The sequence below is a fragment of the Euprymna scolopes genome, chromosome 19, assembly GCF_053919585.1.
Source record: "Euprymna scolopes isolate OS-2025 chromosome 19, ASM5391958v1, whole genome shotgun sequence".
Taxonomy (NCBI): domain Eukaryota; kingdom Metazoa; phylum Mollusca; class Cephalopoda; order Sepiida; family Sepiolidae; genus Euprymna; species Euprymna scolopes.
In genome coordinates this window covers 140,509,982-140,523,401 of record NC_136500.1, presented here as the reverse complement: position 1 = coordinate 140,523,401, position 13,420 = coordinate 140,509,982, and the positions used below count along the sequence as shown (strand labels likewise).

Here is a 13,420-nt window from a genome sequence, read left to right as displayed (position 1 = left end):
CTTGAGATCCTTCAGCAATAATCGAAACTTAAACTAAAACTTATGAAGAATATATATAACTTGAGATCCTTCAGCAATAATCGAAACTTAAACTAAAACTTATGAAGAATATATATAACTTGAGATCCTTCAGCAATAATCGAAACTTAAACCAAAACTTATGAAGAATATATATAACTTGAGATCCTTCAGCAATAATCGAAACTTAAACCAAAACTTATGAAGAATATATATAACTTTAGATCCTTCAGCAATAATCGAAACTTAAACCAAAACTTATGAAGAATATATATAACTTTAGATCCTTCAGCAATAATCGAAACTTAAACTAAAACTTATGAAGAATATATATAACTTGAGATCCTTCAGCAATAATCGAAACTTAAACTAAAACTTATGAAGAATATATATAACTTGAGATCCTTCAGCAATAATCGAAACTTAAACTAAAACTTATGAAGAATATATATAACTTGAGATCCTTCAGCAATAATCGAAACTTAAACTAAAACTTATGAAGAATATATATAACTTGAGATCCTTCAGCAATAATCGAAACTTAAACCAAAACTTATGAAGAATATATATAACTTGAGATCCTTCAGCAATAATCGAAACTTAAACCAAAACTTATGAAGAATATATATAACTTGAGATCCTTCAGCAATAATCGAAACTTAAACCAAAACTTATGAAGAATATAAATAACTTGAGATCCTTCAGCAATAATCGAAACTTAAACCAAAACTTATGAAGAATATATATAACTTGAGATCCTTCAGCAATAATCGAAACTTAAACCAAAACTTATGAAGAATATATATAACTTTAGATCCTTCAGCAATAATCGAAACTTAAACCAAAACTTATGAAGAATATATATAACTTGAGATCCTTCAGCAATAATCGAAACTTAAACCAAAACTTATGAAGAATATATATAACTTTAGATCCTTCAGCAATAATCGAAACTTAAACCAAAACTTATGAAGAATATATATAACTTTAGATCCTTCAGCAATAATCGAAACTTAAACCAAAACTTATGAAGAATATATATAACTTTAGATCCTTCAGCAATAATCGAAACTTAAACCAAAACTTATGAAGAATATATATAACTTGAGATCCTTCAGCAATAATCGAAACTTAAACCAAAACTTATGAAGAATATATATAACTTGAGATCCTTCAGCAATAATCGAAACTTAAACCAAAACTTATGAAGAATATATATAACTTGAGATCCTTCAGCAATAATCGAAACTTAAACCAAAACTTATGAAGAATATATATAACTCTAGATCCTTCAGCAATAATCGAAACTTAAACCAAAACTTATGAAGAATATATATAACTTGAGATCCTTCAGCAATAATCGAAACTTAAACCAAAACTTATGAAGAATATATATAACTTGAGATCCTTCAGCAATAATCGAAACTTAAATTAAAACTTATGAAGAATTCTTGGTAAAACTATTTATTACAAGAAATGGAAGTACATGACAATTAAACGACCCGGATGCAAGCGCGACACAGAAAATAACACACATGCTATCGTATTAATATATAGATTAGTATTTAATGCAAAAATAAGCACAAATTCAACCATATTCAACCATCAATTTAGCATAAGACACTCCTACAGTTTTTAATAGGCTAAAAAGTCTAGTTTTAATCAATAATTTGTATTTTAAGTAAAATTGCTTCTTTTTTTTTTTCCACCCCAAATAAGGCACAGTGCTACTTGGGTGTAAGAGGCTATTAATTGGGACCAAATTTGCAGGAGACACTATGTAGGGAGTGAAGCAGCAGAATGTCTGATCACATTACACTTCTGAATGTTAGTACAGTCAGGGAAGCAAGAGACCGGGAAGGAATTCCAAAGTCTAGCAGTTTGAGTTAAGAAACTATTTGAGTCAAAGGTTTTCCGGCATCTATGGATTTATACAGTGTAGGGGTGGGATTTTGCTGCTAATGACCAAAGGAATTCAGATTCATTTCATTTTGATATCATTATATTATTGATATAATTCGACTTTATGTTCCGTAATTATATTATTATATTTTTTTGGATTATTATTATTATTATTATTATTACTAGCATTTCAGCCTGGCGTTGCCCGGGTTTTTGGAGGTGTATGTTGAGCAAAAAAAAAAAAAAAATCAATTTTTTTAACTTTGACCTCTATTATGACCCCTTAACATTTATTGTTTTGGGCTCAAATTGAGTTATTAAGTTAGGGCCATGTCCAAGGAACCTATATCTAAAATTTCAAGTGTTTAGACTTAAAATTGGCAGAGGAGTTTGGTAGAGTTCTCAAAGGTCAAATCGTTGAACTTTGACCCCCTTAACAGCCAAATTTCTGACCGAAAACCGATAACAAAGATTTTCCCAAATCTCAGTACCTTGTATATCAAATTTCAAGTCTGTAGACTGAAAATTGACAGAGATATTGCATAGGGAAATGTACACAGACACACATACACACGCACGCACACACACACATGCACAGAGACAGACAGACACGTTCACTTTTATAGATATATAGATTATTATTATTATATATCTATAGAAGGAGAATTACATTCTTAGTTGATGTTATTTTTTTTTTTTTTTAAATCATCACCAAAAATAGTCTTTCCGATCAAGGAGTAATATTTAAAAAAATTACATCATAATTAGTTTTGGTATTTTTAATTATTGAGGAGTAAAAATATTCTACTATCACAGATTATTATTGTTAAGGGTACTAGATTGGTAGGGATCTCCAACACATGCGACAGATTTACCCCCCCCCCCCATATGTAACACGATGTAACTGTTATATAATTTAATATTATCATCATAACTTTTGTACTAATTAAAAGAGGCTTCAAATAAACTAGTAATATTTTTGGTCCCCCGACAAAAGGAGGGTGGACCTGTAAATTCACCCTTGTCCATTCGTCTGTCGTCACTTTTCTCAATAACTACGCTTTGAAATTTTTTGAAATTTTGCACAAACATTAAACATATGAGTAAAAAAGTAACAGAACGGATTTTCCGGGAAGACTCTGGTTGCCCCACCCCCTTGGGATGCCATTCAGGCTAAAATGGCTAAAATTGACACTTTTGTGCTTAATAAAATTTTTTATCTATATAAGAGCCAGGTAGCTGAAAACACTGTCAATAATCCCCCCCACTCTTTATCTGTGCCTAAACCTAAACGTAGATTCCATGAACAAAGCTTCTTTCTTAGAACTGCACGCCTGTGGAATTGTCTTCTGTTTTCCCGCTTTCCAGCTGACTACAATATGGTTGTCTTCAAGTCCAACATAAACAAGTTCTTGATGAGCCATTCCACTTGTTAACAAATTTACCGTATTTCCATTACTAACGATTACTATATTGTCCAATTGACTACTGTACACTGTTAACACTTATCCTGGAGTGTTTTCTGGGCCTTGATAAATGGTTATGCCTACGTAAAAAACAAAAAAAAAAAAAAAGAAAAAAACAACTAACTGATTTCTATATAATTTTGTTTGTCTATAGTTCGTGATAACTCTTGGGTGTGTCCCAGGGGCTCTTTTAGGGCTAATAAAATGCTGAACGTAGTCATTTTTTTATTCACACTATCACAGTGTCATGTTGAAATTAGTATAAGTTCCAAAAATTACAAAAAATGATCCAGTAGAAAAATAATTACAAGTAAAAATAGAATTTCGCAAATTGTCGAGCTTTATCATATGTTTTAATGTGAGAAAATGGGCCGACCAATTCAGTATGACAAACAAGGGAGATAACCCTTGACTTGAGTTAAATTAAGGGTTCGCCATTATCAAACATACTATCTGGGAATGTAATTGTCACTGATAAGTACATGACATTGCCAAGACTGCTGCAAAGAAAGTTGACCCCCCCTCCCTCTCTACCGAGCTAGAAACTTTTCACCCTTGCCAGTATTCTATATACCATTTACCCATGCACGTTTGTCACAGTGCATCAACCACTAACCTCCCACTCTTCGGTAGAATGCAAGAACGAATTCTTAACGCAATATGTCCCACATTATCTGTCGAGCTCCAACCACTGTCACATCATCAGTGTTCCATTGCTGTGCTTGTCTGTCAAGTATTTTTTACAAACTGTGCTCTGACGAACATAGTACATCTGATTCACCCAACAGCAAAATCCCACCCCTTTCACTGTCAAAGTTCTTAGATGCTGAAAGATTTTCAACTCTGATAGCTTCTTTCCTCGAATCGTTCACCTTTGGGTTTTCATCCCTGCTCCCAGGTTTTCCTAACTGTACCAACATGCAGAAGTTTAAATGTAACATGAACTAAAATCTGCCCCCCCCAATCTGACCTCTATCACAGTAGCCTCTTTGCTTGAGTTACCAGATGCCTTGTTTGAGGTGAAAAAAAGTTGTCAAATTTCTTGTTCAGAAATCCCCCTATATTAAAAAAAACAACAACAATAAAGAAAAATATATGATGCGTGTACCTGTGGTGCTATGAAAATGTCATATCCCGAAAATCATATAAATTAATCAAGTAGTTTTATTTTTAACTAAAAAAAAATCAGATTTTATGAGTGTCATTATTTTGAAAATAATCTCCAAAAACACAGGTGATAACTCAACAATAATTCAAATTTGCAAGATTTTTTTTTGTTGTAATGCCTATGAATTCCTATTAATGGCTTAAAAATGATCTTGGGTATGTATATCATACACATTTTTATGTTTTAATATGGGGTGGGGATTCTGGACACGAACCAAAAGTTCTTCAAAGGATTTTTTTATTATTTTGAATTTCATTTGATTCAGAGAATCTACGATGAATATGTATGGCGTACGAGGCGACATGTAAAACAGAAACTCTTTGATGTTGATGCAATCAAGTAAGTTATTTATTTTTTTGTTTTTTTACTCATGTTCAATCCAAACAATGCATACAATTTGGAATCCAGTCTAACAGGAGATTCTGGGGAGTTGAGCAGCGAAATATGTTCACATTACATTTAAACTTCTGCTGCCTACTACAGTCAGAAAACAGGGAGGGAATTCCAAAGTCTAGCAGTTCGTTAGAAGAAACTCTTAGAGTAGAAGGGGCTTTCTAGCATCACGGACCTCAACAATAAAGGTGTGGGATTTTTCTGCTTGTTAGGTTAATCAGGAGTATGTACAGGGGCAATGGGACAGTTATTCTGTTTTTCAATCCCTAAAAATTAGATGTGTAGCATTACAAGGGTATGCTGTATTTTTGTGGACATCAGCAATATTACATACCTAATGTGCTTCAACAAGTCATATCTTTTTTATTTGTGGGTCAGTTTTTAAAAGAATTACATCGATGGAAAGAGAATAAAATAAGCATTCGAATTATGTTAATTTATTTTTCTTTTATGCGTTCAATGTTTTTATGCTCCAAGTTAAAAATGAAAAACCGGTAAAAAATGACGACGACAAAAATGGAAACTGTTTTCTCAATTTTTTTTCTCTCCCCACCCAAACTGCCTACTTTCCCCCCCACCCCTCCCAGCTACTACCAATTTATTTATTTTTTAATCCCCCCTCTCGGGGTTCCTTGCTCGACCCAAGCACCGCCGGGGAATCCTGCTACTGTACCACTTTTTTTTTTCTTTTTTTTTTTAACCTTCCCCCGGGAGTGGAGGGGGGTCATTACTCCACACACCTGGGCAACGTCGGGGAATCCTGCTACTACCACTTTTTTTTTTTTTTTAAACACCTCTCTTTCTTCCCCCTCTTCTGCCCAGGGTTCCTTCCTCCACACACAGGGTACCCCCACTAGTGAGATATAAAAAGAAATGCAATTTATTAATGTAGTTTTGTGAATTCATATTACCGTTCTCATCTTTAGTGTCATTTTCACATTTTAACTGATATAACCTCCAACCTTCTTCAGGTATAGCTTGTCAGACTCTGGAATCAGCACAGAATTTCAAATGGAAGCTCTCGTTCCGTCAGTCATGACTGGGTAGAAATCCTAAGTAATTCGCAATTGTATTTTGAGTGTCGCCCGCACTAAAGATTGAACCTTAACTCTCCAGAAGAGTGTAACTTTTACATCTGAATTTTTCCAAATACTCTATCCACTATGCCATGGATCCTTGCAAAACTGAAAGTAATTTTCTATTATCTTTTCGCTTTCTATAACATTAAACAATAGGTACCTCCAACACATGCCACACTTTTAACCCCCCCCCCTGTATGTAACACAATGTAACTGTAATTTAATGTTATCATCCTAACTTTTTTACCATTTAAAAGAAGCTTGAAATAAACTGCTTATATTTAAAAAAAATATTTTTACAGCATACAAAAATGAAAATCTGAGAAAAAAAATCGTGCTTACATTATTGACGCTTTAAAACAATTTTCCTATGTATTGAGGTTTTTGAAGCCATAGATGTACCCATGTTTTAAAAATCTAGCAAAAATCAAATAATCATCATATATTCCTGAACTTTTTTATATTTATTCATTATTAAATAAACTTAAAAGTAGATTTTGTTAAATATATATATTAGAGGAAATATTGGTTTTTTAGGTGTTCTACCCCCAACCCATATTTCATATTACGAAAATTAAACAAAATAAATGTAGGTCGATAAAAATTTCAACATTTTTTAAAGCTGAAAAGACCAAATAATTAAAAAATAGTTATTTTTATATATATATAAAATCCTGTTATTTATTTCACTTCAAGTGCTAATTAAAATTGGACATAAAATCAATATTATGTTAAAAAAAAATAAACACTTTTCTTGATAATTTTTTTTTTCTTGGTAATATAATTATTTGAAGTACCTAAACAAAAAAAACATTTCTAAAAAATGATTATTTCTAAAAATCTTTAAATGATATTAAATTCAAATATTACGCAATGTGAAGTTTAAACAGATTTTTTTTATATAAAAAGTTTCCAATAATAAAAAAATACATTCATATAATAGAATATATGACTCTTGAGATAATAAAAATTGCAAAAGCAAAATCGTCTAAAAAAATTTGTTTGGATTTAATTAATTAAAATGATAGAGGGTGTTAATCAATTTTTGCACCTTTTTTCTAAAAAAGTATGGAGGCCTGTAAGCAACATTATCTTCAGATACATAAGTGTAAACAAAAGACATTAAAATTAGTTTTCTCATCTGTATAGTTCATTAATAAAAATCTATTTGTTTTACAAAAGATAAGTCTTATGTTTTTTTTATCCTTTTTTTTTTGTACATTTTATTTATTTATTAATTGTAGCGCCATATAGGAATTGACCTGGACTATAGAAAACACACAAATTGATGACGTTGCTGTTAATGTGTACAATGATGACGTTTTACGCAGCAGTTTGGAGTTCGAAGAAGATAAATTTAAAAACGCCATTTGCATTCTCTAGAATTGAATCTTTTTCAATCTCCTCAAAATCGATCAAATATAAGGAGATAGCATTGGTAAATGACTAATAATGCAGATTAATGACATTAGTGTACTAAGTTTGAATCCTGTCAATTTCATAGCACTATTTTAAATTTCCGATGCTGGCAACCTTCATGTTATTCCGGCTGTAAGTACCTGATTCTAAAAACATCCATAATTGAAAATGGTGTTATGGAATTGACTAGATTCGAACTCTGTAGACTCAAATTGTCGATCTGCATCGCTATTTATTTTGCCACAGGCGCTTTTTATCGTAGAAAAAAAGCAATCATGTTTCTTATAACTTTTTACTTTATTTTTGTTTCTTTTTTCCAATAAATTCTTTAATAATATTCATCATTTAAATTAATCTCCCAACAATATTTCATCAATCTTATGTTCATTCTTGAAGATTTCATACTAATAAACATTTATTTGCTTCCCCACCAGAGCAGAATGCGACACAAGGTCGTTCTTAATGTGGAAGAAAACCAACTCCCCAAAAACGGGCACTCTGGTAGTAGGCAAAAATAAAAATTGCCTTAGTATAGAAGGGTTTCCCTTACATTGACTAAGAATAAAACGAACTTAAGTGTAGTATCAGAACAGATACTACACTCAGATCTTAGCCCGAAGGCCAGATCAACTTGCCAACATATTTCTGTACGGGTTAGTCATTCATCCAAACAAAGATTTTCCTTGGTATAAACGATCCTTGGTGTATAATTACTATTTCGTCTTAATTTCAGTAGTTTTAGAGTTTATCGGTTAAATATTTTCACACATGCACACATACATGCATCTGTTCTATTTATATAGATTTTTTTGTTTTTATATCTGATCCAAATGAGTCACTTGACATTCTAGTATCATTTAAGTTTGCTGTTATTCTTTCTCATTTCTTAGAGCAATTTTAATTAGCTAAGAATTCAAGGGAAGTAACTCTCAATCTCACATTTTTTTTATTTCACAGTTTTTATAAACATTTTTTATAAACATTGTTTTTTATGGTACTTGTACAGTTTAATCAAGACATTAAAAAATGAAAATATAAAAAAAAACGTTTAAATTGTGCGTATCCGTTATGGAACAAAGTTCTCTGAAAAAAAATTCATTTAATTTCATTAAGTAGTTTTTGTTTTACAGCGAAAAAACAATTTGTTATGATACCGAGCAAAAGGTTCGATTTTTAGGAAGAAAAGCTATTATTAAAGATGGGGAAGGAGTGTCGGTGCTTTAACTGGAGTTATCTTCCCGTGATGTGCTCCATAAGTTTCATAATTGTCTGTCATAAAAACGTGTTTTTCCGCTGTAAAAAAAACTAATCTTAATCTTTTTCATTTCTTAGAGCAATTGGTGGTAAAGTGACCATCAATGGAGACTTTTTCATTTTTGAAAGCAATCGCTACAACAGGAAAGGATTTCTCTTTAAGAGTTTTGCCATGTCTGCAATTGTAAGTTATCTCAGCAATTTCCCTTTTGTATTTTTCTCTATTTTGCAAAACACGAACAAAGCTTCTTTCCCAGAACTCCCTGCCTGTGGAACACTGTTCCGCTGGCCTGCTTCCCAGTTGAATACAGCATGGTAGCCTTTAAATCCTATGTAAACAAGTTCTTGTTGAGATGGCCCTATAAATAATCAAATTCTATACCATTAACGATTACTACACTACCACCTTATATTCATTAATTTTTATCCTCGAGTGGCCTTCGAGCTTTGATCAGTGGTGACTTCCAAGTAAAATATTAATTTCCAAAGTTCTGAAATTTTTAGATGAGAGCCAATTGTTTATATTGCTTGTATTGATTGGACTATTGTCCTCATCTTGAGTGTTATATGTGCAACGTTTCTGTCAGATTGCCCTTTGCCTATCTTCAGGCATATTGGTTGATGTTTAGAGAAGAAAAGAGAAAAGTTACTGGCTCCGTAGATATTTTCGTATTCTGTGAGTTAGTATTTATTTTATGGTTTTGGCTTCAAATTTGTGAAAAAATTGGTTGGCAATATTGGTTTCTATTTCAGAATATTTAAAAACTTTTATCATCTGGACTATGATTTTCCTCTCAGTTGTCATTTTCACAATGTTTCGACTGATGTAATCTCTCCACTTTTTCAAGCGCATCTTTTTAAATTTGTGAATCTTTATGCGGAACTAGGGAACCTATACAAAATTTCAAACTGAACACTTTATCTAATGCATGGAGGTATATTGTTCTTATTCCATCAGCCATAACTCGCTAAAAGTTTTTTTGTTTTTTTTTACATAAGCATCATCACTTACCAAGGCGAAGAGGCCACTCGAGGATAAGGGTTAAAAAGTGTACAGTAGAAGTTGGACAATATAGTAATCGTTAATAATGGAAATTCGGTAAATTTGTTAACTTATATGGAACGGCTCATCAAAAACTTTTTAAATTTGTGAATCTTTATGCGGAACTAGGGAACCTATACAAAATAAATTTCAAACTGAACACTTTATCTAATCCATGGAGGTATATTGTTATTTCATCAGCCATAATAGGTTAAAAGTGTTAATTTGTTTAATGTTATACTAAGTTATTGGACTTCTGTCATAGTGATTAAACTAGCAATACCACACCATTTTTTTTTTTTAGATTGAATGAACTCAAATCCAGCATTATTGAAAAGAGCATAAAAAACAAAGAAATATTATTTTTAGTTTTTTAAATCGGCCCAATAGAACTGGAGTTATGACCATTCAAAGTATCAAAAAATGTTTGGTTCACTGAACACTTTGTCTTAAGTCAGTCCTATTCAAATGCATATAAGCTTGTGACTAAAAATGGTAGGAAATTTGCACAATTTACAGACTAACCCATCTTTAAAAAGCTGTATCTTTAGATCTTTTTATGATATAATGAAATTTTGAACATATATCATGAAATTCAGTTGACTTTATTTATGACTATCTCACTTGGCAATCTATGGACTAATTCGCATATTCATTAGCATATGTCAGTTTTATTTTAACAGTTTTAAGTAGAAACATCATAAAAACAGCTAAAAAAAATGGTAAGTAAGGCTTTATCATCATAGGAAGTATTATTCTGATGGGCATTATCATTTGCCATTCTAACATCATGAAAAATCGAAGATGGCGACCAGGAAATCCAAAATGCCACCATGACATGATTCAAAGAAATTATTAACAAAATATGGCTTGTAGCATATCAAATTAAAGGAGCCATTTATTTAAGATAAAATCTAACTGGTCTCTGAACATTGAAACAAATGTTGATTTTTATTTGTTTTTTTTATTAGTCGCGTGCAATTAGTCACTCCGACGGTCGGTCGGTCCGTCAGTCTGTCCATAACACTTTTGTGCTTGGCCTTTTTGGTTAAGATCAAAGGTCTGTTGTTAATAGATGCTGCTGTTCTCAGCTTTACCGACGAGTTGGTTGAACCGGAACAGAACTACGCTGTTAAGGGGAAATCGATTCAGAACAACTTGCACCTGATCCGCACGATCCTAGAGGTGGGAATAGATGACAACACGGAAGCCGCGCTGATCAACTTAGATCAGTCCAAAGCGTTCGATAGGGTTGACCATGGTTTCCTGGCTGGTCTTAGAGGCAAGTGGATCTCTGTGATGTATCGACAGCCCACGGCTGTCGTGCAAGTCAACGGAAAGGGCCCGAAACCCTTTGTTATCTCTCAGTCGGTTCGTCAGGGTTGTCCGCTGTCGCCCCTGCTTTACGTCCTGGCTTTGGAGCCTCTGCTCCGCAAGCTGAGACGTGGGGGAGGCAAATTCGGCCCTGCACAGAATGCCTCTGCCTGGCGGCTCAGCTGCCAAGATATCCGCATTCGCCAATCATGTCACAGTCTTCGTGTCAAGCTTCAGAGACATCGAGATCATGTCGGAGGCGCTTACACAGTATGAAAGAATCACGGGGGCCAAGATAAACCGCAGTAAGTCTGTCGGACTGCGGTTGGACGGCTGGAGGAGCAACACAAACCTCCCGGCACCCTTCAGTTGGATGGATGGCCCGGTTCGGATCCTTGGCGTGTGGTTTGGACCAGGTCTCCAGCTTGATAAGAATTGGTCGGAGGTACGGTCAAAAGTGGAGTCTGCAGTCAACGCGTGGCTTCCTAGGAAACTTTCCTTAAAGGGTAGAGCTGAGGGGTGCACAACATACATCTTCACTCTTATCCTTTACCGACTGGCCATACTTCCCCTGCCTGCACAACACCTAAAAGCTCTTGTCGAACTCTTGTCCTCGCTCCTTTGGGACAGAGGAAGACACTGAGTGAGCAGACAGGTCAGCATTCAACGTCCGTGTGATGGAGGCTTGGGAATGCCGGACTTGAAGTGTCATCGAGACGCTGAGAGGCTGGCCTTCCTGAGCCACCTTCAAGAAGATCAACCGTGGCACCCTGCGATTACTGCCGCCTTTCCCGACCTCATTCTCGACCCCGCTATCAAGAGTTGTCGCAGGCTGCAGGGAGACTCAGCCTTCCTGAAAGAGTGCAGAGCCGCATTAAAACGACCACCAAGGTCCAGCGACCTTGTGACTGCTACCCGTAGGGAACTCCATAGGGATCTAGTGAGGGGGGGGGGCCGACGGCCCGCTATGCGCACGTTTGGGTTGGCAGCAGAGTGAGATTCACTCCGCATGGAGTTGGGCACCAGGTTCGAGTCATTTGAACAATTCGGAGTTCTCTCTGACCTGGCAATTGGTCCGAAATGCACTTCCACTTAACAACATACAATGCAGTTCTGGGTTTTTGGAGTCGCCTGCTTGTCCCCGTTGCAGGACAACGGCCGTAGAAACGACTGATCACACTTTCTTCGATTTCCACGAACTCCGCCAGCACTGGTCGTAGGTCAGCGATCCTGAGCATCCTCGCCCGATTACCGTATCCAATATTGTTGACAACGTGAGACCGCCGTGGGACCGGGAAAGACAAATGGTCTACATTACGATCCTGGCTGTGGCGAGAATGGTGATTTGGACGTCGCGTCTGCAAGGTTTCCGGAGGGGGCGTTGTCTTTTTCTGATCAGGATCTGAAACACCAACTACGGGTGAAGATCAGATGTGATAGAAGAAGGCTGCATTGCATCCCCACTTAGAGACTGACTCGCAGAAGCGAGGTTCCTTTTACAAACCTAATGGAACGGGCAGTCTATCAACTAGACGAGGTTGGGAGGGTCCTACTAATCACCTTTTGTTTTTTTCTTCCCCCCCCTCGACACAAATGAGTTATTGTACCATTTTTATTGTCATCTTTTTGTTTTTACACATCAATAAAAAATGTTTTAAAAATTGGGAGTTAAGTAGGACGTCCCCCAGTACAAAAGGGTGAATGCGGTATTATGGTGAAAGAAGATACTAGCTGGGAGAAACTTTTGATTTTGTTAAGTTCTGGAGTGACAAGGATGACCAACGACCCCCATAATCCCCCCGTTTGAGTTGGCCATGTGCCTAAGTTTTTTATTCATTGTTGATTTTCACTGTATTTTTAACATGAATAAAGGATTTAATATCTCAAAGTGTAGTATCTGTTCCAGCAGATACTGCAAGCAAAGACCATATGTGGGGGCGACTCCCCATATAAGACCTTGGTCAATGTAGGGGCAACCCTTCATACCAATTGTCATTATCCAGCTCCCCTACTCCCCGGGGAGATGGTCCCCATTTCCCCTTTTTCCTCACATTAAAAATTGGCCTTGTGCCTAATTTGCTCGGTGGGGGAGCAAATAAATACCCTTTTCTTGGCCTTTTGGCCGAGATCAAAGTGTAGTATCTGTTCTTACTACATGCTGTACTTATTGTGATATAAAGTGGGGGATCACCTTTCTGTATTAATTTAATGTAAAATGATCACCCACTTTACAACCAGTCAGTCTCAAAGCCATTCAAGTCATTCTCCAGATCATTCAAGTTGTTTTTGAAGGATTCCAGTTATTTTTTAAGCGTTCAAGTCATTCTTAAGGTCATTCAATTCATCCTTAAATTCATTAAAGTCA

General features: G+C 35.1%; 1 protein-coding gene and 1 pseudogene across 1 annotated transcript in view; both read left to right on the top strand.

Moving 5' to 3' along the window:
* LOC145240007 (transcription elongation factor SPT5-like) overlaps positions 1-13,420 on the top strand; it is a 72,888-nt gene that overhangs the window by 45,838 nt on the left and 13,630 nt on the right. The window contains exons 10-11 of the mRNA XM_080103603.1: positions 4,820-4,893; positions 8,778-8,883. Of these exons, the coding sequence (XP_079959729.1) occupies positions 4,820-4,893; positions 8,778-8,883 (180 nt within the window). The remainder of the gene's footprint in view (positions 1-4,819; positions 4,894-8,777; positions 8,884-13,420) is intronic.
* On the top strand, positions 13,157-13,283 carry LOC145240494 (U2 spliceosomal RNA; annotated as a pseudogene).